This window comes from Brassica oleracea, chromosome C8 (assembly GCF_000695525.1).
Source record: "Brassica oleracea var. oleracea cultivar TO1000 chromosome C8, BOL, whole genome shotgun sequence".
Classification (NCBI taxonomy): Eukaryota; Viridiplantae; Streptophyta; class Magnoliopsida; order Brassicales; family Brassicaceae; genus Brassica; species Brassica oleracea.
Window position 1 is genome coordinate 9,063,309 of NC_027755.1, and position 22,617 is coordinate 9,085,925.

At 32.1% G+C, this 22,617-nt stretch overlaps 2 protein-coding genes across 3 annotated transcripts; one reads left to right on the forward strand and one right to left on the reverse strand.

Moving 5' to 3' along the window:
• The first annotated feature begins 3,953 nt into the window (after positions 1-3,953).
• On the forward strand, positions 3,954-10,068 carry LOC106310054 (beta-glucosidase 23-like). Of its 2 annotated transcripts, XM_013747244.1 has the most exons (13): positions 3,954-4,142; positions 4,652-4,721; positions 5,177-5,232; positions 6,752-6,827; positions 6,957-7,034; positions 7,141-7,228; positions 7,295-7,550; positions 7,650-7,765; positions 7,880-8,097; positions 8,236-8,270; positions 9,278-9,380; positions 9,476-9,584; positions 9,666-10,068. In XM_013747244.1, the coding sequence occupies exons 1-13, from the start codon at positions 3,981-3,983 to the stop codon at positions 9,871-9,873; spliced, it is 1,575 nt and encodes a 524-aa protein (XP_013602698.1). In that variant the 5' UTR covers positions 3,954-3,980; the 3' UTR covers positions 9,874-10,068. The 2 variants fall into 2 exon arrangements, with proteins under 2 accessions (XP_013602698.1, XP_013602700.1); XM_013747246.1 differs by lacking the exons at positions 3,954-4,142; positions 4,652-4,721 and having other exon boundaries at positions 5,194-5,232; positions 6,744-6,827.
• A 540-nt stretch (positions 10,069-10,608) lies between these two features.
• LOC106308596 (protein terminal ear1 homolog) lies at positions 10,609-12,002 on the reverse strand. Its single transcript, XM_013745742.1, has 4 exons — positions 11,680-12,002; positions 11,476-11,583; positions 10,909-11,050; positions 10,609-10,820 (listed from the first exon to the last, which is right to left on the reverse strand). The coding sequence occupies exons 1-4, from the start codon at positions 12,000-12,002 to the stop codon at positions 10,641-10,643; spliced, it is 753 nt and encodes a 250-aa protein (XP_013601196.1). The 3' UTR covers positions 10,609-10,640.
• Between the last annotated feature and the right edge of the window lie 10,615 nt (positions 12,003-22,617).

A 22,617-nucleotide genomic window follows, 5' to 3' on the forward strand; every position in this document is an offset into this window, starting at 1 on the left:
AAAGCAGTAAATAAGTTGAACAAGACAATTGTTCAACTTAGCAGAGAGTTGTTTGATGGAAGGATGGTTTGTTAGATCTAGGGTTTCTATTCAGGAAATCAGGATTATAATGATATAGAGACTAAAACATGATATTATTGAACTCAACGATTAGAATAACCGATCATCTCTTGATTTCTAGATTATCTATTACTAGATCCAAGACCTTCAACTCTCGATGTCGAATCTTAGAAAGCGTCGATCGATGTCTCTATAGGAGCATCGACCGGTACGCCTTTCGTCGTGTCGATCGATATCTCATTAGGAGAATCGATCGACACGCTTCTAGTAAGCGTTTAGCGCGGGTTGATTAAATGTTCACTAGGGTTTCTAGATCAACTCTCGTTTGTTTCTATCAATCCTAGTTCAGAGAAGACAAGTCAGATAAAAAACCAAGTTTTCGCTTGTGCTTAATAAATCTATGATCAAGTTCTGGTTAATTACTCAAGAACAAGCAATAAGAACAGACTCAATGATGAATATCAAAACTTAGCAATTCTATATTTGGGGCTAATCCCCCATAACCTATCTGAACCCTAAACCTAACAGGTGGATCTATTCAGACATGAAGTTGTCACAGAAAATCATAGATGAATAGATATAAAACTTCAATAGAATAGATAATAAAAATCAAAGGAGTTCCAGGAGGACTCCGAAGGAGTTCCTCATTTTTCTCCTAACCTAGAACTATGAATAAAATAAAGCTTAGAAAGCGTAGCAGTCAACAATGGCTTAGAAACACACATAAATAGGGTTTTAGGTCGTCCAAGGGTATTCTGGTAATTTGTGGTTTCTTCTGGGCTTCAGTCGGTCATAAAATATGTTCAGCCCACATTCTTGCATCTTCGATGTCAAGAGTTCTTCATCGATCGACATACGTGTCTCTTCTCGACAGCTTCCTCTCGCAAGGTAAACTGACCACTCTTCCGTAAAATGGGCATAACCTCTGCTACAGGATGCTGATTGACCTCAAACCGGTTGCATTGGAAAGCTAACTCAAATATATATCTTGTGTAAAAAGATGGTTTCAATCTAACGGTGTAAAAGTCTCCATCCATAGCTAAACATTTGATGCGTCTGTGCAGCTCTGCACATCAAAAGGCTCCAAAAGACACCAAAAATTACCACATTCCTCTAACTCGTCCCTGAACCTGTAAATACTCTAAATATACTCTATATAGTAGTAAATATATATTAAAACACCTATATACCATGGCTAATAATGGGTGAAATCCATGGTATATCATTTATTGACGGAAATATGGGTTTATGTAAACCAATTTCAATTTCGACCCGGTTTACTAATAATTCTGAATCCGGTTGACTTTTAGGTTAATTAAACTCAGAATTAGGGAAAATTTTGTAGTTGTTGTCATATCTTTCATCCATCTTTTCTTCCTTTTCAAGTTGTTTTTTTCATGGTAGTTTAATCACTTGTATCAATCCTTATTGTTTGGAAAAACATGGATCACATCATTCTCGTCTGCGGAAAGTGTAAATTTGAAAGAAAAAAGTGGTTATTTGAAATGAATAATGATCAAGCTGGTAAATTACTTGCATCTAACGAGGAAACTAGATATGAAGATTTTGTGAAAATCATATATGAGGATTACTGAGTTGACGCAGAACACGAGTTGGAGCTAACGTATCTTTTGCCGAAACGTAATCTGGTCAAGGAAAACCTCGATATCCCTCCTGTGAAAGTAAGAAACGATAGGAAATTTCATGGATTTTGTGTCTTCACAAAGTCGAAAACGTCAAGACTAAGTGTAGAGTTTAAAGTTAAGAAAAGTGAGGTTGTCGATTTGATTACTGCAACTGTGGATCGGAGATTGATCATCCTATGTATGTTGTCTAGAGAGAGAGAGAGTGAGAGAGAGATTTGTTTCTATTTTTTGTCGATGTTTTCTTTTAATTAATTAAATTTAACATATATTTTGCAATTTTTTAATTTATATATGTGACAAATTTGTGGTTAATTAAATTAGAGATGGGCTTTTAGTAAATTTACTTATATCTCATTTTAGTCTAGTAATTAAAATTTAATATCAGTCATTCTAGTAATTCTTAGATCAAGTAGAGTCATTCCAAGTAATTTCTCTTTAAATTATTTAGAATTCAAGCAGGGGGAGAAGTGGTGACGTTCTGGTCCAAGGAGTGCATATCTCGTGGGGGAGAAGAGCATGGTGATGGACGTCATGATGTAGATGGTGCTTATCTCATGGGGGAGAAAAGTATATCTATTGTAGAAGATAAAGATAGTGCAACTCTCGTGAGGGAGAATGGCATATCAAGTGTGGAAGTTTCCAGGTGAGGAAACATGGTTGTTGAACCAGAAGGATATTGTGCTTGATCGGCACACAAAGCTAAAAGGGGAAGATTGAAGATGCAAGTGGAGCTTGTAGATATCAATAGTCTTCCGTAACTAATTAGGCGACGAAGTCACTGATGTTGGATGCATTAGTCGTTACTACATAAGGCATGCGGAGTGGTGGGTTACCATGTGGATGCAAGATATGCTGAGATGGAGAAGGATAAACTGAGGGTTTATGTTTCGACGTAGTCATTGAAGTAGTTGCTAGGGCAGTGTGTGTCAGAGAGTGAACCAGGAGGCATGCGGAGTGGTGGAGACCATGTGGATGCAAGATGCTGAACTGACGTGGGATAAACTTGAGGAGCAAGTTTATACCGTGGAGAAAAGGCAAGAGATAAACTTGGGGAGCAAGTTTATGCCTTGAGGAAGGGCATTTCAAGAAAAGAAAAGTGTACTTATTGATATGGAAGTTGTCCATATCCATGTTCTTTGGAGGCTAGGGTTTCAGGAACGTGGAGATCACTATAAAAGAACTATGGAGTCGTGTGTATTCCATAAGACACTAGCTATTATTCTAGAGGAAGGGTGAAAATCCCTTAGGGGTGTGCTGGGGTCGTGCTGAAGCAGTTGCTGAAGTACTGACGACAGAGAGACAAGTTTGGATAAATTAGGAATCTTTATTAGCAGCTGTTAGGGTGTTAACAGGCTGTGTAAAGATGATAAGCAAGTCTTGTAATAGATTGTTTAGGCAATTTCTAATAAAATAATAGTTGGTTGCTTGTATCTATTTTGTCTCTTGATTTATCTTCTACATTACTCAATTGTGGTATCATTTTTACACTAACATTTCATCCCGGAGACCGAATCACTCATAATGAAACTGAATCATACTCTCTCTCATATGCAAAACAATATTAACAACTGTGACGCGGTGCCAATCTCTTCTTTAAGAAGTATTATTTGTCATATTGCTAAATCGTCCAATATAAAAGTTCGGCCTTCCTAGATGGAGATGCAACCATATTCCATGTGAGCTAAACCTTAATTTGTCTTCCGGTATTTTATATTAATTAGAAAATATTGTATTGCAACAGCTGGAAGCTTCATTTTTTGGACTTACAGTAGGATTTGTCAAAAATCACCAGTTAAAATACGTCGCTCGTGGGACACGCGGAATATTATATCATTTGCTCCGACTTTCAAAAATAAACAATAAGAGGAAGATATAGCTGTAGATCTTGCCAGTGAAGCATACTATATAGTATATATAAATAATTGTTCTGTATGATAATAGTTTGATAAAAGAAAAATAGAATAGCCTTTTGAAGTTAAAAAAAAAAAAAAAAAAAAAGGAAAATAGAAAACAATAGGCTGTGTTTCAAAAAAAAAAAAGGGTAAACAATAGGCTAGCGTCAATATCCATGCATGTGGTAATTAAATATCTGACCGGAAAACTCGACTTGAGATATTAAAAATGATCAAACACGCCGCCTGGTTTGCATATTAAATTAGAATCAAATATCCATCAGTGATTCAAAACCGCTATAAAATGAACGCCACTTAGATGTGAAAGAACCATCCCTAAACTTCTTCTGTTGAAGAAAAAACACAAACAACTAAAAGCAAAATGGCTTTAATAAAGTTTCCTCTCGTGGGGCTGCTTTTGCTCCTAACCATCATCGTCTCTCCGGCAACAGCGGATGGACCTGTTTGTCCGCCATCGACTAAACTAAGCCGGGCAAGTTTCCCTGAAGGTTTTTTATTTGGCACGGCTACTGCGGCATACCAGGTACAGACGTACAGTATACGTTTCCATAAATATTGCTTGACAGTTTTCCTGACTAGATCATATGTTATCATTTAGATATTAAATGTAGGTCACCAACTCATGTTTCCAATTTCGAAACCGTGTTTTACAAAGGTTAAAGAATATAACACTACATGCAGCATACGAATAGATCCTAGGTGTGAATTGAATAATGTCATTTCATATTTTATATCATTTGCCAAGCACCTTAACTCTTTTTGTCCTCATGTCATGTTTACATAAATATTTATTGACAGTTTTCCGTACAAAATAATAGGTATTTATCATTTAGATTGATAATAGAGTGTAGGTCATCAATAACTCACATATCATTTTTCAAAACTGTGCCTTTCGCAAAACTTGTAGAATCGAACACTACATTATATAACAATACTATTCTATATGTAAGTAATGGTGTTTAAAAACTTATATATATATATATATCATTTGCTTAACCCATCAACTTTCTCTTTGGTAATGTCTCTAATTAGGTTGAAGGTGCAGTCAATGAAACTTGTCGTGGACCATCCTTATGGGATATCTACTGCAAGAGATATCCAGGTTACGATTTACTTCCTTTGAGCATGATTATTGGAGGGTTCTTAAGGTGAAATATAAGAACCTGTCTCTTAATTTTTAACTAAAAAGGCTAAAAACCGGTTCTTAAATAAAAGTTTTAAGAAACGGTTTTTAGATTTTTTAGTTAAAAGTTAAGAGACAGGTTCTTATATTCCTCTAAGAACCCCACCCTAAGAACCTCTCAATAATCATGCTGAGCATCTTTATCCAAGGATACTAGAGGGGTTCTTAGCGTGTGGATCCCGCGTATGACCCACTTTTTTTTAAGAAAACGGTTACCAAAACTACAAAATAGTAATCTGTCCTCAAGAATTTTTTACACTGTTTGCGGGTCCATAATGATGCTCTTGGTATCTCTTACTGTAAATTTAGATTTTTTTTTTGTTTAATTCGTGAATCGTGCTAATTAATAATTGATGTGTTCTTTAAATTTATAGAAAGATGCAATAACGATAACGGTGATGTGGCCGTTGACTTCTTCCACCGTTATAAGGTAACACTAGACCTTGAGGGTGGATATTTATTTTATGTTTTTAGTTTTTTGTTTATATTAAATGATGTATTTTTAGTATTTAAACATATTTTTTATACTGAAAATTAATCTTTGCAGTTATAATAAAAATTAAAAGTTTAATAAAATATTCTGATATAAATTTTAAATTTCCTAATTAAAATAATATAGAGTTGGGTCATAATTTTTTCCAATTTCAAAATCTTAGCATCCTTTATAAACAAAAAATAAATAATTTATAAATACATAAAATATATAAACATATTTGGAACTATAATTTATATTAAAATAAATTTGTTAAAGAAAAATAATATTGCGCTGTACTTGTTTATTTCTAGAGCTTGACCCGTGACCGTATAAATATTTGCTTTCACTTTTAATTTTTTTCTTTGTACTAATGGTATAATATATATATATATAAGATGTATTGCATAATTGATAATATAACATTTTAAAACATAACAATTTTATTTATTACTTTGAATAATTATATTTTGTGATTTTAATTGTCTATTATATCACAATGTATCATATAAAAATCCAATATTTATAACTAATTGGACTTATATTATGAAAGCATTATACTAATAATATATGAATAACTATTTTATATTTTATTTATATGTTATATTACGATGTGTGATTTTTTATTTTATTATTTATTACTAACAAATATTTAAAATATTTAATATGTTAATAAGAAATATATTAGGAAATCTATTTTTTTAAGATTTGATTAAGAAACTCTATTATTTAAATTAGGAAAATACAAACATACTTAAATATATGTTCAATAAATATCTCAATGACATTCTAATGTAAATAAATGGTAAAATTAAGGGGTATTTTTATTTGGTACTTCTCTTTTAATAATATAGATAGAATAAAATTCTATAAATTAATAATATCAAAAGCTATGATATCTATTAATTTCTAGAGTTATTAATAGTTTTTATATTTTATTAAATTTGAAAGTATGTGTTTATATAATAAAAATAGTTAATTCACGGTTATATATTAATTAACTTTATAAATTTGATTTTTATATTATTTTGTTAATATAAAATATGCACCATAGAATGTAAATTTGTTAAGATATAATCTACAAAATATTACCAAAATATTGTGAAGTGTTAAAGAAAAGATAGAAATAGACTTTGTTGTGAATATAAAAAAAAGAAAAATAATTTTTTTGCTTGCAATTATATAAATTATATAAATAAGTTCTTAACTAAATTTTTTAATATGACTATAAATTTACTTTTTTTATTAAAACTTATTATCTTATGGTCTTATCGATTTATGTTTAGTTTTGAATATATCCAATCGAGAACTCGTGAAATTTATTCGTTTATTACTTATATTAATGTATAGAATACTAATTTATGGAGTTTTAGTCCAATATTAATATAGACTGAAGATTTATCACGTATATCTAGTAAAGCTCCTATTGTTCTGTTGGTTAGTCATTATTATAATAGTAGATGTCGAAGTTTTGTAGGAAGATATTCAACTGATGAAGAATCTAAACACAGACGCCTTCAGGCTCTCTATCGCGTGGTCAAGAATATTCCCTCGTGAGTCTATTTGTTTTACACACTCATATATATCTTAGTTTAATCACATATTACTTCGTGTTAGGCTGAGTTTCATTTAAATGTATATATTGTTTAAATTACTAATAAACCAAAGCAACGTTTAATCAGATGGGAGAAAGGATAAAGGAGTGAGCCAAGCTGGTGTGCAATTCTACCACGACCTCATCGACGAACTCCTAAGAAATGGTTATATATTATTTTTTTCTTAAGTCGAAGTTAGTTAACAAAACAAAAATTAAGAAACTACACTTCTATTCTTGAAACAAACTTTTTCGTTTAATATTGAAAATAGGTATAATTCCATTCGTGACTGTTTTTCACTGGGACATTCCACAAGATCTAGAAGACGAATATGGTGGCTTTTTAAGCGATAATATTGTGTAAGATTCTTGTCAAATGATACCATATTTTGTTTATATACAACCTGACTAACTCCAACAATGCAGGAAGGATTTCCGGGAATATGCAGATTTTGTTTTTCAGGAATACGGTGGAAAAGTGAAACACTGGATCACATTCAACGAGCCATGGGTATACTCTCACGCCGGTTATGACATAGGCAAGAAAGCACCGGGACGTTGCTCTACTTACGTAAATCCTAAGTGCCAAGACGGACGATCAGGCTATGAGGCTTACCTCGTCAGTCATAACCTTCTCAACTCTCACGCAGAAGCCGTTGAAGCTTTCCGAAAATGCGAAAAGGTAAATACGTATATATCGTAGAGATTAATTACAAGCTTGTTCTATTATAATTTATTTTTTTCATATGAATAGTTTGGTTTGTCATGTTTATGGCCACAGTGTAAAGGTGGGAAGATCGGAATCGCACATAGTCCGGCTTGGTTTGAACCACATGACTTTGATGATTCACAAGATGGTGCGTCCATTGACCGTGCACTTGACTTTATGATGGGGTGGTAAGTAGTGAAAAATATTTGCAACTAATACTAGTTACATCTCTTGAAAAAGTACCTGTATAGACATAATTTCATTTAATGGTATTTGATTAATATTATTATTATTATTTGTAGGCATCTGGATACTACTACATTTGGAGATTATCCACAGATTATGAAAGACATTGTTGGACATAGGTTGCCTAAATTTACTAATGCTCAGAAAGCAAAATTAAAAAACTCGACTGATTTCGTAGGGCTTAACTACTACACGTCGAAGTTTTCAAACCATCTGGAGAAGCCAGATTATTCTAAACCAAGATGGATGCAAGATTCTCTCATATCATGGGAAAGTAAGTTTCTTTTCTCTTGAAACCGAACGAAGAAAATATATATTCACAAATCAAATGAAAGGGTTCTTCTTATTTGGTACTTTATCAAAATCTATAACTTTTTTTTTGTAAACTTAATCAAAATCTAATATTTTTCAGCTAAGAATGTACAAAACTACAGCATCGGTAGCCAGGTATGCATGTAACTAATGTAATGGAAATTTTAGATTATAATACTGCATTAATATACCCAGGACATGTAGTTTAATTAGTGGTTTGTGTTAGCCACCATTGTCGAGAAATTCTTAGGTTCACCACTAGGTGAATTTAGAAGTTCAGCAACCAATAGAATTTAATTATTTTAGATTCAATATCTTTTCAAAAAGTAAACCAAATAATAAGAATTTGTGAAATTATATTATGTTTTTAAAATAAATAAAAAATAATAATAATTATCAATTTTTTTTTTTAATATTATTAAACTAGTTAGCAAAATACTAAATTTTAAACCCTAAATTCTAAACACTAAACCCTAAACCCTTGGATAAATCCTAAATCCTTGGGCAAATCCTAAACCCTAAACCATTAATCTTAAACCCTAAACCAAACTCTAAACCCTTAATCTTAAACCCTAAACCCTTAGGGTCTAGGATTAAGGGTTTAGGGTTTAGGATTAAGGGTTTAGAGTGTAGGGTTTAGGATTAAGGGTTTAGGGTTTAGAATTTTTCCAAGAGTTCAGGGTTTATGGTTTAGGGTTTGGTGTTTAGAATTTAGGGTTTCGTATTAGGGTTTAGGATTAAAGGTTTCGGGTTTAGGGTTTGGTATATAGTTTAGAATTAAAGGTTTCAGATTTGTCCAAGGGTTCAGGGTTTATCCAAGGATTTTGGGTTTAATGTTTAGGGTTTAAAGTTTAGAGTTTAATATTTTTCTAAAAGATTTAACAATATTAAAAAATCTTTTTATGATAATTACTATTTATTTTTTTATTTTAAAAGCATAATATAATTTCACAAATTTTTATTATTTGGTTTCTTTTTTTAAAAGATATTGAATCTAAAATAACTAAATCTTATCGGTTGGGTGAAGCTAAAAATTTCTCACCATTGTGGCATTATTTGGTTCCAACCTGCAAACTGCATGCTGTTGTAAACAAAAAGATAAAAAAATAATTATGACATAACATCTTCACTTTTGTTTTCAGCCTTTTACCGCTGCAATGAACGTTTACTCGAAAGGCTTGAGAAATCTTTTGAAATACATCAAGGATAAGTACGCAAATCCAGAGATTATGATCATGGAAAATGGTAACTAAATATTTTAGTATGATTTGTCAAAAAAAATTAATTCGTTTTGTTTTAAACATAAATATAAAAAGTCATTGATCGATACTTTATGTTAGGATATGGAGAAGAACTTGGGGCTACAGATTCGATTAAAAATGGTACTGCTGATCATAATAGGAAATACTATCTCCAGAGGCATCTTTTGAGTATGCATGAAGCTATTTGGTAATTACTATTTCTCTTGTATACGATCAATAATAAATTATATTGAGAAATCTAATAAGAAAATTGATATCAAATCTGCAGCATCGACAAAGTAAATGTTACAGGATACTTTATATGGTCATTGTTGGATAACTTCGAGTGGCAGGACGGTTACAAGAACAGATTCGGACTCTATTACATTGATTTCAAAAATAACCTCACACGTCATGAGAAAGAATCCGCGAAGTATTATAAAGGATTCCTAAGTGAAGGGACTCGTCCTTCCATGATCAAGAGAGATGAACTTTGAGTTATATTTGGAGAGATTGGATTGTTTCAAAGTTTCCTTTTTTTTTATGTTTTAGTTTCTGGTTGACCAAGATGTATGAGATCTTGGTTGGAATAAAAGTGTTTTTCATTTTTTTTTTCAATTTACATTGTCTACGTGATTTGAAACATCAAGAAGGTTTTTACTATAATAAAGTGATCTCGTTTTTTTTGTCAACCAAGTGATCTCTTTTTAGAACTCCCTATGTGAAGTTCCATACTTTTAAACAAAAAAGGTGAAATAACACAATGGTGAGATTTAATTGGTTTAATGACTTGGCATTTCAGTTGACATTACGATTTAGATATGTAAAACCAAAAAAATTAAAATTACTCAAATAAGCAATAGTTTATTGTAAAAAGTATGTTGTATGTCATGTTGATATAACATGATTAATTCATCCCCAAATTTTTCAAAAAAGCTGATTCGTAAAAAAAAATGTAGTTAATGTAATTTCTAAATATTTCGTGGTATACTTAATAAAAGGTAAAAACTATAGAAAGGTAGAAAAGTCAATATGAAATAACCATTGTACGGATGTCTAAGAGTAGTACATAATTTCATTGACTAAATACTAAATAACAAACACGAAACCTAAACGGAGAACTAGTGGTACTAAGTAGCAAACTAATTAAGCGAACGATAGAAAGATAGAGAAAGGTAATGTTTCCATTTCACCCAAGTCGTGACGTCACGTCATCGGGAGATGAATGAAAACAAGGATCCTCCTTCTTCGAGACCCTAAAAGATCAAGCGACCTGGATGCGACGGCCTGTTCCACCGCCACGTGTGCTGACTCTGTATCCGAGGGTCGCGAGGCTGTAACATGTGAAACCATCACTAGGCGGGGAGAGAATCACCGGAAGATAGTGGTCGGTGTGGCAAGGAAACCTAGAGTCCTTGAAATGTTGAGTATACTCTTCTTTCCCCTATAATAAAACCAAACAGTATAATAACTCAAAATAAAATAAACAAAAACAATTACTAAAACAAGAAAGAAGAGAAAGAGAGCCAAACCTGATACTTGGCTTCAGAGATTTCGCAAATCTTCTTGTACCCAAAGCCGACCCATAAGAAATTGTCGTATTCTCTCCGGAATCTCTCAGCTGCGACTGAGCTCGTGAAATTCACAAAAGCGTACCCTAAGTTCGCGTGTTTCCTGTTCAGCAGAAAATGTTATCTATGCAGCAGATACAAAAAATGTCAAGGAAGTAGGAGTGAAAGTAAGTTTATTTTGCGCAAAATAAAAGACTTGAGTTTGATAACACTAGATTTTTTTTTGGTATCAAATTACTTGTTAACTAAACAGTAATTCGTTAATCCTAATACCCAGCTCTTAAGATAATTTGGGATTGGGTCAATTAATTCAACATCCCAAGAAAAATCCGGAGACAGTGAAAATATTAAGGTTGAAAAGAAGCAAACCCTGAAAAATCGTAATGTCAAGAGAACAATTTATAATTATGAATGAATAGAAGAATCATTATATATTCCTTGCGGCACAATGAGTAGTTTAACAACTAATTACAAAAGAATTTATTATTTAGTTTAAACCAAAAACAGAATGTTATAGCATTTACTTACACAAAATCCATGGGTAAATAGAGAAAGTCATAGGAAGAAGGAATTTGTTGTTGAACTTTGTTCTCTCTTCGACAATGAATGTTCAAAATCCTCAGAAGATCCTTTCGTCTTCCAAACAAAAGACAAAAAACAAAAACGTCTTTCAGGCATTCACAATAACAAAGATACATATTGCAAAGCAGGATTTTGAGATTGAAAACTGACCCAAACATGTTTGGAATGTTTCGAATCATAACAGATGTTTTATCACCAGACAGAGATTTGAGAGTATCTTCTTGTGGAGAATGAGGAGATTTGAGCTCAGCTTCTTTTGGAGGAGGAAGAGGTTTTCTTGGCAGAAAATTTCGGTTTTTTGGGACCCAAACCTTCTGCTTCAACAATCTCGGAGGTAGACATTTGGGTCGACTGAGCTTTCCCGGCTTAACACTGAAAGTGGTGAATGAAAGAAATTTCGGTTTTTGTGAAAGTTCTTGAGCTCGATTTTTTGGATAAAATTCAGGGGCTTTTGGATTGAGAGGTGGAGCCATTGAAAAGATAAACCCTAAGAAAGAAAGCTTGAAGTCAGAGAGAAGAAAAAAAGTTAGAAGAAAAAGCAGAGATTGTGAGGATACAAATAAAATAAAGAGACTCTGAGGATAAAAACAAAATAAAGAAGAGGCTTAGGCGGGGAGGTTTTGGGAGGAACAAGGGAGAAGAGAAGTTGCAGTTTTAGTGAATGAAAATGGGTCAGAACGAAAAAGGTTGCAGAGGAAGACATAACACTCAATTGAGTATATTATTTTTTCTCAATGTTTCTGTATGTAATGTCTCTCATGTTCCAATACTTCTTTTGCTAAAAAATGGTAGGCTTTTCTATGGTCATATTAAATGTATTTGATCTGGCGGCGTGATTGAGAGTTTGTCCGCTGGGTTATAAACGAGTTGTCGAAGAGACGGGTGCATTCCAAAACCAGTCAGAGTTTTCTTCTTTTTGCTTACAAATTTGCAGATTATCGGTTAAAAGATACTAGTATTCTGTTTTTTCACCGTATATTACTTATATTTTATGTTGTCTATTTAATACATCTCCAATAGTATACAGTATTTTTTTTCTATATTTGATTCTAAAATAGAGTTACTCCCTTATAGAAATGAATTTGTGCCAATAGTTTACTTTATAATAGTGTAGAATATTTGGAGTAGAAAAACAATATTACTCTATATTTTACTATATTATAGAGCGAACCATTACAACAAATCTAACACTATAATATAGTTACTCTATTTTAGATCGAAATATAGACAAAATTATTGTATAACATTGAAGATGGTCAAAGGCGGGTTTTTTAAAAGGTTATGTTTTATCTTATCCTTTCACTTATTAATTATTATTTGTTAATATGATAACTAGGTGTCTTTTCTGCATTTGCAGACTTAATAATTTTACAAAAATTTGTAAATGTATATATATCAAACACATTAAAATAAATTATTTTCGTGCTTTTGAAATAATTTTAAATATTAAGATTTTTATATATGATAAATTTTTTATTTTTAATAAAACATCTTTTATTACGTAAAATATACCTCAAAACATTGATATATACATAAAATTATATACAACAATTTATATTTATTTTAAAAATATTATGATGTAAAATATTTTGGATAACATAATAAAGAAAACATTTGGATAATGATAATTATCAAATTAATGAAAATCGTTTTAAATTTATGGGTAATTATATATTAACAAATCTAGTATAATTATTTATTAAAGGTAATAAAAACTTTAAAAGCTATATCTTATATATACATATATATATATATATATATATTAAAATAGAGTCGGTTTAATATTAGTAAACCAAATATAATATATAATATATATAATATTTTAGTAATACTAAAGTAAATTTAATATAAATTTAGTTATGATATTATAGTTAATTTTTTTAATTATCCTAACGATTAATAATTAAATATAAAATATGATTAAACCTAAAACTATTGGAAGCAAGACAAATCAGCAAATTCACGTAAAACATGTTTCAATTTCAAACCTAAAACTAGATTTTGATGATACATGTTTTGTTACAAATTTTTTATTTAATTAAAATCTATATTTTTGTACAGTAGTTAGGTATTTTTAAAATATAAATTTGACTAAATTTTGAATTAGTCTTTTGGTAAGATTTCTAAATTGCAGAATACTTTTGACTTGCATCTAGCGAAGATTTTTTTGATTTAAATATCAAAAATAGATACAAAATAAGTTATTCAAAAAATTATTTTCTGGTTTTATTATAATTGAATATCTAATTATTTATTAATGGTAGCGAAAACTTTAACCACTTTAACTTTCAACATGAGAGCGAAAAAACCACTTCACAAATAATAGTATAAAATATTTTTGAATTCTCTACCAATTATTTTCTAAAAATTATCGCAATGAGTGATTTTACCGTCCCGAAAGATAGATGATTCATTATGTCTTATGTGATACATATATATATATATTAACATGGAGTCGGTTTAATATATTAAACCAAATATAATATAAGAATATAAACTATTTTAATATTAGTAATGTAAATATAATATAAATTTAACTATGATATCATGGTTAAATTTTTTTAAATCATTTGGAAGATAATAATAAATTATCAGTTAAATCCTTAAAGTTATTTATTAAAATTAATAATTAAACAAAAAATATGACTAAACCTAAATTCATGGAGAAAATGACAAGTAAACAAATTTACTTCTTACTTTCGGATGGATTCTCATTATCTTTGGAGGACAACTTTCAGCTTCTTATGGACTTGTTGGATCAGGCCCCTCCGGCCACATCTGTGGTTAAAACCATTCCATGGCTGCTATGGAGTATATGGAAAAACCGCAACGCCATCCTGTTTGCTGCAACACAGGAATCACCGTCGAGGATTGTCCAACTGGCTGAAGAGGAAGCACACTTATCACTTATGGTTCGAGGTGAATAAGAAACCTGGAGAGCATGACGGACATTTATTAATGAGGCGACAGAGTGACACATGGTCTCCACTGATAAATGGTTCTATTAAGTGCAACGCCCACACAATCTGGAGGAATTCATCTCTCCATAGTGGGGTAGCTTGGATTGCACGGGATAGCAATGGTCAGGTAAGATTCCATGCCCGCGAAGCTTTTACATGCTCTGCCAGCAGATTGATTGCAGAACTTAGATGTATCATATGGGTGCTGCTGCAGTGTCAGAGATCTTCACTTTGAGAATGTGAGTATTGCATCGGATCATAAAGATACTATTGCAGCCATATCTTCTCCAAATCAATGGCCAAGGTATCGATACTTGCTGGAGGAAATAAAGGAGCTGGCTCAGTCGTTCTCTATGGTTGTCTTTGAGGAGGAACAGGTGAGCACTAACTCGATTGCCAGAGACATAGCCAAGAGTGTTTTACGCTTTGGACAGTTCCAATCATACTTGGCTTTGGGTGGACCAGCGTGGCTTCATGAGAGACTTTACAGAGAGGCAGCGCTTAATCAATGAGATATGGACGGTGGTTATTGCTCTGAGGGCCAGAGCTGATTAACAGGAAGCTAGCATGAGAAGTTTCAGAGTTCAACGAAGACGATCTTTCCCTTAAGATTTCCCTCACCTGTTCTATGTTTCACATTTATTCAGACGATTAAAAAATAATAATAATATAAATATAAATAAATACTCTTATACACCAAAGAAAACTAAAACTTTTTTTTTTTGCAAACGCAAACACTAATTACTCAACAGTATATTTAAAATATTGATTATTAGAAGATTCATAAGTTTCAAAAGAATCTCTTACAAATCTTCAACTACTATTTTTTTAGTAAGCCGTTATATCAATAGTTTTAGTGTACGAAGTTCTCCAATGAAGTGGTAAACTAGCACTAAAGTTTGGTATAGTGTTTTATGAAAGTGTTATATCATGATTTGACATTACTATACAATACTAAATATTAATATCTAATTTTTATCTAATTTAATTTAGTAATATAATTAAACTAATATTTAAAAATATTTAAATTTTTAACTAAAATAAATATACTATAGATATCTTTACAGCGGTTACAAAAAAGATATTTTTATACTTTCTAATTTTAATAAATATAAATTATAATTTATATAATAAATATTAGATTTATATAATAATCAAAATAACAATTATAATATTAAAACCCAGAAAACATAAAAGTAAATAAGAAAAAAAATTAATCAAGAAAATACTTTGTATTTATTATAGGAATTTTAAATAAAACAAAATATATCTAATAATACAAGAATAGAAATATTGCTAGTGCTTTGTGCTTTGTGCTTGTATAGTAAAAATGTTGCTTATCTTAAACTATTTTTTTTTGTGTGCTTCCACTGTTACATAGGCTTTCAATTGTATCTTATATTATTGCTTAAAGCGCATTCATAAATTCAAATCTATTTTTAAAACTCTTAAGAACATAATCTTCATGTAGTATATTTATATTACTAAAAATTAAAATATATAAATTAAATGTTTTAGACTAAATTTCTATTGAAAGTCTACAAGTTCAAAATGAAATAAATGTGGATATATAAAGTTTTCTTTGTGAATTATACAAGTGAATTTTTTTACTGATTAAAGACATCAATCAACAGCATGCATGGCCTAAATCAATGTTGCAAGTTTCGCTGATAATACCTCTTCTTTTTAATCCCAGAAGGTGCTTTATTAGTAAATTCGCTTACATTTTTATTGTCCCTTCAATCTCAATTTTGTTTTTAAAAAAATGTCAAGCAGAACTGATTTGCATGTTCCCGCCCCTAATCAAATCCATAAATTCTAGTTAATACCCCTATTTTTTAATCACGTAAATATTGTCATCACTAGTTTCAAAGAAAAAGAGAGTATATATTGTCATCATAAAACTAAAATGGGTACTCCAACAGATTTTGTGAATAATATTTTTTTATAAAAAAAAATGAAGGCAAAAAGGTATGATGATAACATATGTTGACAGACGTGAAATATCAGTAGAAGTATGGTCGCTGCTGCATTGGATCAGAGTAGTGACAGTGAAAAGTCGTTGTAGACTCTTTTATTAAGAGTACGTAGGAAAGCAAAAAGAATATAAATAATCTATAGTTCTATTTATATTTTTATTATATTTGTGGTATTAAACCAAGCGACAATGGATAGCTGATTTGTGAGAGAAAATAGACAAAGACAACTGAGTGATTTTCGTTGTAATTTTTATATTGTGTTAAATTAAATTTTCATATTTTATTTTAAATCAAGTATACTCCATACACTTTTAAATTTTCAGAATTAGCAAAAATAATATTAGGCGAGTTCTTCATAATTTTCTTATAACAAAAAAAAAATTAGATTTGATCTTTTAGTGTAAGACTTGTTTTTTTTTTCATTCACCAATCATCACACTAAATTCTAAATCAAAACAAAATTATATACTTTTTAATTTTAATAATTTAATATATTAATTATTTTTAAAAGACTAACTATAATTATCATATTTAAATTTTATATTTATCTATTAAAATTTTGTAATTTTATGTTTCCATCTTTTATTTAAAATATTATTAAGTTGCAGTTAATGTATATGTTCATTTGTTTATTTTATATAAAATATTAGTTGAAATAAAATTTATAAATTTAATATGAAATAAATTCTATTTTGCTATAATTTAATGTAACTGTAGTATACATTTAGTTTTATTATTAATTAAACAAATATATTTTTAAAGTAAAAATAAAAATAAAAAAATTAGAAAATTCATTTTAACTATAAATTAAATTATTTTTTATAATATTAATCTATTTATAATTTGTTGCAATATTATTTATAAAATATCAAATTTAGTGTTTTTGTGTTTTGTTAGAGTTGACATGAGAAACTCGTTTTATACTTGTAAAATTCTACAAAAGTATTACAGTATATTTTAAGTTTTTAACACTATTAGTATTATCTTATGTGGGAAACTCATTGAATTTCTAAACTAATGATGCTTTTAGTGGTTGAATCAATGTCGCAAATACAAACAGATACTGTATATCTTGTTTCGGATAATACACCAACAACTAGGGTTGATTATGGGCACATCTCAATTGAAATATTAGTCTTGGTTTCCACAAATTTAGAGGTTTTTTATATGGGTATAGGTTCCAAAATTATGAATATTTTTTTATTAAATTTGTTTCTAAATTTTTATACCTCTAAAATCTCAGATATGGCCACGCCAACAACATGTTAATACTTTAGTAAAAATATTTAAAAATATTGAAAACTAAAAATATTTAAAATTCAAAATATATGTGTCATCAAATTTTCTTAAAACTACTCAAAATACCAAAAATATACCATAATATCCAAAAGATGACCATTAAAAGATGAGACATCACATTGCCCAAGTGTTTTTCTGCCTACTGATGTGAGAGTTTTCTTTGTCGAAATCGTTTTCTCCCGAGCAAAATAAATTTTGAAGTATGGGAGTATACGAGCATAGTATATATACCTACTTTGTCTTTTTTTTTTTTACGAAAGAAAATGGCTGAATCGATATTTTGAAGGGTTGTGTACGTTTTTTCTTTTGAGGATTGGGATGATCGACGATCTGGGTTGATTTAAAGACGGCGTTGGGATTGTGATTTGGTGGTTTTCGGGTTACGACTTGGAATATGTCGGTTTTAAGAAAATTGCTAGGAACGAGTCGTTTTTAAGACGACGTTCGCGTCTCTAATTTTTTCTTTAGCAAGCGAGCTGAGTATGCATCGCGATCGTTTCTTGTTTTTTCGAGAGTTTAGATCGGTTTGCTAAGTCTGCTTGAATAGTTAAGAAACAATAGATCGAGATAGGGAAAATGGGCTAAGACTTAGTTCGCTAGACTACCCACCTAGATTACGGCAATCTCCAAATCGTTTTTATTTCTTAGTACCTTCCTACGAAAACTCCAAATCTGATTTCAAAAATTCCTAAGTCGGACATACCTTAGTTTTCTCAAAGATTCGGGTTTGCCTCTTCTCTGTTTTGCTTGATCATTCTCACTTCCTCTTCTCGTTTTTGTCCATCCCTTACAGATAGTAAGAATATTGATTATTCCTAGTTTTCTCTACTTTCCTGGCCGCGTTTAGGCTGAAGCCTGTCTTGCGGTTTTGGTTCGGAGATCCGTATTTTTCAGATCTGGGTTTCAGTCTCGGTATCATTGGTTTTACGGAAATGAATAAGTATCTTGTCGAAAGCCTTTTGGCATTTTAGAATTAGCTATAGGCGATCAGAAGCTGCCGAGGGAGATCAAAAGATGCCAAGGGTGATTATGAAGACTTGTTGGGAGATAGGGAAGAATATTTGGGCGATGAGGCAAAAGAGAGAGGATGTGAGACTGTGGAGAGAGGCTGATAGGAGAAGTTAACTTTTCAGCTGTCACTCCATCTCTTTCCTTCTCTGAAAGTCCTTTTGTACGATCTTTGTTCGATTTTCGAAGGTTGCCGAATCATTTTGAGTTTTATTTATGAGCGTCGTTTCGTAAAATGTTGTCGAATTTAATTTTATGAAACTGTTATTATGAAAAATGTTGTCAAGTTTAATTTTACAGAAGCTGTTTCGCAAAAATGTCACTGAGTTTAATTTTACGAAGGTCGTTTCATAAAATGTTGTCAAGTTTAATTTTACGAAAGTTATTTCGTAAAATGTTTTCGAGTTTGACTATACGAGAACTGTGTTTTGGAAAACTCATGTTTTTGCGTCTGTTCCGTAAATTTAGTTTCTGGATTTTAGTATCAGAAACTCTAGTTGCGATGAGCTTAATTATGGTGTCTAAACCTAAACAGAAATTTTCTCGTTTTCGTAGGATTGATCCAAAGGAGTTTTGAGTAGTTTTTCCGAAGTAAGCATTGGTGACAATTATAGAGAATTCACTAAATATGTTACTATAGAAGCGAGGCTTGAATGTGTACGAAATCTTGGGCTTCAGAAAACGTTTTAGCAGTGAGGGATACGATCTACCGTTTTTCTTAGTTTAGTCTTTGTCAGTCGTTACAGGTTTCGAGTGATTCAATAGAGATCGACTTTGCTTCTTCGAAAATTATTCAGAAGAAATACAACAGCGGGGAGTTGGGAACCTGATTTGCTGTGCTTCTATTTCCGCGAGTAATCTAGAGTTTATCCGAAAGTTATTAAGAAGTACATCGGTGAGTTGTGTACCCGATTTGTTGTGCTTTCTTTTTTTCGCGAGTATTCTAGGGTTTCTCCGCGGTTTTGAGGAGAGCAAGTTTAATCTTTCAGAAAAGGAAGGACAAAGTCTCGGTCGCCTGCTGGCGACCTGGACAGTTAAAATCCTGGTCACCTACTGGTGACCTAGATGGCTAAGTCCCGGCCGCCTGCTGGCGACCTGGATGGACAAAGTCTTGGTCACCTGCTGGTTACCTGACAGTCCAAGTCCTAGTCGCCTGCTGGCGACATGGATGGTCCAAGTCTCGGTCGCCTGCTGGCTGCCCAGACTGACAGAGTCTCGATCGCCTGCTGGTGACCTGGGCTGTTCAAGTCTCAGTCACCTGCTGGCAACCCGGAGGTGGAGAAGAGAGGTAACGGCCTTTCCTCATGATGCGATATAATTATCTTTCTGAAAAGTTTTCGGAAAACGCATTTTGCTCGAATCCTTACACATTGATATTTCTTCAACTAGGCAATGAGACAGATTTTACGAGGTTTGGTAGATTTTATCGTTGCCCTTTCTGTTTAGACAGAGAAATCGTGAACTCGTTTTGATGCTCTTCTTGTGGCAAAAAGTCGCGACTAGTTTTTTTGATTTTCTCGAGCACTGCGGCGTTTGTGTAAGCGTTGGCCATAGGAGCAGTCACCGCTGGAGTTGTTTTACCAGCGTTGTTGAGAGCTGCAAGTTTGTCTTTCATATTTCCAGACATCGTTTCAATCAAGCGTTTTGTAGCCATGAGTTAGAGTAATCCGACCCCCCCCCCCCCCCCCCCCCCCTCTTTCTAGCGCCAAGCTGTGGGAACCGAAATTTACACCGTCGATTTCCGTAATCGGAGAACAGTCAAGAAACCCTAACCTTCCCTGAGTTCCCGGATTCTCTGCGAGAGCCAACGACAAGTGACCAAATAAATGCGGAAAATATGTAAAGACAACAAAATGAATTTATAGAGAAAGTAGATCTTTATTTTGAATCCGCGTAACAGCATTGCGATTAATACAAGAGACTATAAAAGCTTCGGCTGCAAGAGCTGTCAGCTAATTCTCTATTTCTAGCCACAAATAACCTTAAACCTAGTTGAGTCGCAGTTCGTTAACAACAAACGAAAAATATTTGGTTGATTTCGGACTGAACCTTATGAAAGGCTGCCTACGTACCCTTTTCGAGGATCAGGCCAAACGTATTTCAATTAAAAGAGTGGAACAAGTGATCGAACTACATGTGCAAGTTCATCTAGTAATCAAGTTCCAGTCATAGAAACATAACATGTCATGAATAATGCCTAAAGCTTCTAAGTGCAGAGAGTTCTAAGAGACTAAAACAATCTTCTATGTGTTCCTTGCTTTGACTCTCTTATATATGCCTCCAAGGTCGGTTGTCTTTCCTTTTCTTGCCATGTTTCAAATTTATCTCTTCGCGGAAATATTCTATATTATCTCGATCTTCATGATTATCCTTGAACTTGACATTTATCTTCTCCTGCGAATATTAGATAGGCCGTCATTGTAGTTTTGGCCTTATTCTCTTTTAAAACCACAAGTGGGCTTTTGCCGCGCTTTAGACCTGTTTGGGCCGTTTTCGGACTTAAGTGTTTTTACGATTTCTTTTTGAGAAATCAGCTTCGGTACGATGCTGGTTATATGGGATGATGGGAACCAATCGTATAGTCGTCACAATGGTGTTAAGTTAACCATATCATTTATACGATTGATTCGATAGTTCACGAAAAAACATGTCGAGATTACTATCTTGGCCGACGCCAATTGATGAATCCCTGATAAGGAGATTCAATTGTCCATGATTCTTTTGAAAGATGATCTGATGATTTGAGAGAGATATGGTTTGATTTAGATCGTGGGTGATGGTTTTGATGAGATGAACTTCAGAAATGATCTATGGATTGATCAGATCTTGTGTAGATGAGTCTAAGATCAAGAGAATGAACTCTATTGTGATCAAAGACAAGTTTTGCAAATAGAGAATGAACTCTTTAGCAATCAATGTTCAAAGATGAACAAGGGATTCACAGATTTAGAGAGAATTTTGTTAAAAAAAGGTGAATGAGTTTTTCAGAAACAAAAGAGAGTTTAAATAGAGAAGAAGATAATCAAAAAGTCCTAAAACTGTAGAAAAATGAGAAAAACTTAATTAAAACTAAAACTGTCTTGAAAACTCAATAATAATTATTTTGGCTGACTTCTTGACTTGAATTTCGTGGCTGTCCATTCAGAAAGAGATAATGGATCCTCAACTTGGATATTGATCTTCTTTTAGGCTGAGAAAGAGGCCTAAGTCATCCATGCGTCTGATCACATCTTTTCCAGCTTTTTTTGACATGATTTTCACAGAAAAAAATAAGCTCATTATGCTCCATTCCAGCCTATGGTTCATCTTCAAGCTTTCTATTCATCCATCCAGGCTTATCCTTTGTCGCATAATCATCTAGCTCAACCATGGTTGCATCATCCCCTCCTCCTTTGAAAATATTTGTCCTCAAATATGTATCTCCTATATCAAAAGGAAACAAGTAAAAAGTGAGACAAATGATCAAGAAAATAAGCATGGAAACAACATTAAAGTAAGGTTTTGGACATAAACTTCCTTTGAGTTTTGAAGTCATTTTCCTCAAGTACTTCCATCTCCAAATCTCTGGATGGTAAGGATGGTGTTTGCTTTTGCTCCTTTGAGACTGATCCTGTTGTTCCTGGACACTCAAAGCAAAGACTAGATATCCAGAATTATCAATGCAACACATGCCCTTGTTCAGATCAAAAACCAAACTTTCTTTTCCTATATCATACAACAAATGTTTCAGACCTTGATGATGTATATCAAAGTAAGTATTGTACACCATAATGGTATCAAGGCATGAGATAGCATGGTTTTTAAGGAACAATTTCAGAACAGCCACAAGTTCCTTATATTCA

What these genes read in the sequence shown, in the direction of transcription:
- LOC106310054 (XM_013747244.1), top strand. Translation starts at nt 3,981, where the DNA reads ATGGCTTTAATAAAGTTTCCTCTCGTGGGGCTGCTTTTGCTCCTAACC. An exon ending in CTACTGCAAGAGATATCCAG is followed by an intron (nt 4,722 to 5,176) that starts GTTACGATTTAC and finishes TTAAATTTATAG; the next exon opens with AAAGATGCAATAACGATAAC. An exon ending in TTTTTAAGCGATAATATTGT is followed by an intron (nt 7,229 to 7,294) that starts GTAAGATTCTTG and finishes CCAACAATGCAG; the next exon opens with GAAGGATTTCCGGGAATATG.
- LOC106308596 (XM_013745742.1), bottom strand. Translation starts at nt 12,002, where the DNA reads ATGGCTCCACCTCTCAATCCAAAAGCCCCTGAATTTTATCCAAAAAAT. An exon ending in TATTTACCCATGGATTTTGT is followed by an intron (nt 11,051 to 11,475) that starts GTAAGTAAATGC and finishes TCTGCTGAACAG; the next exon opens with GAAACACGCGAACTTAGGGT. An exon ending in TCTCTGAAGCCAAGTATCAG is followed by an intron (nt 10,821 to 10,908) that starts GTTTGGCTCTCT and finishes GTTTTATTATAG; the next exon opens with GGGAAAGAAGAGTATACTCA.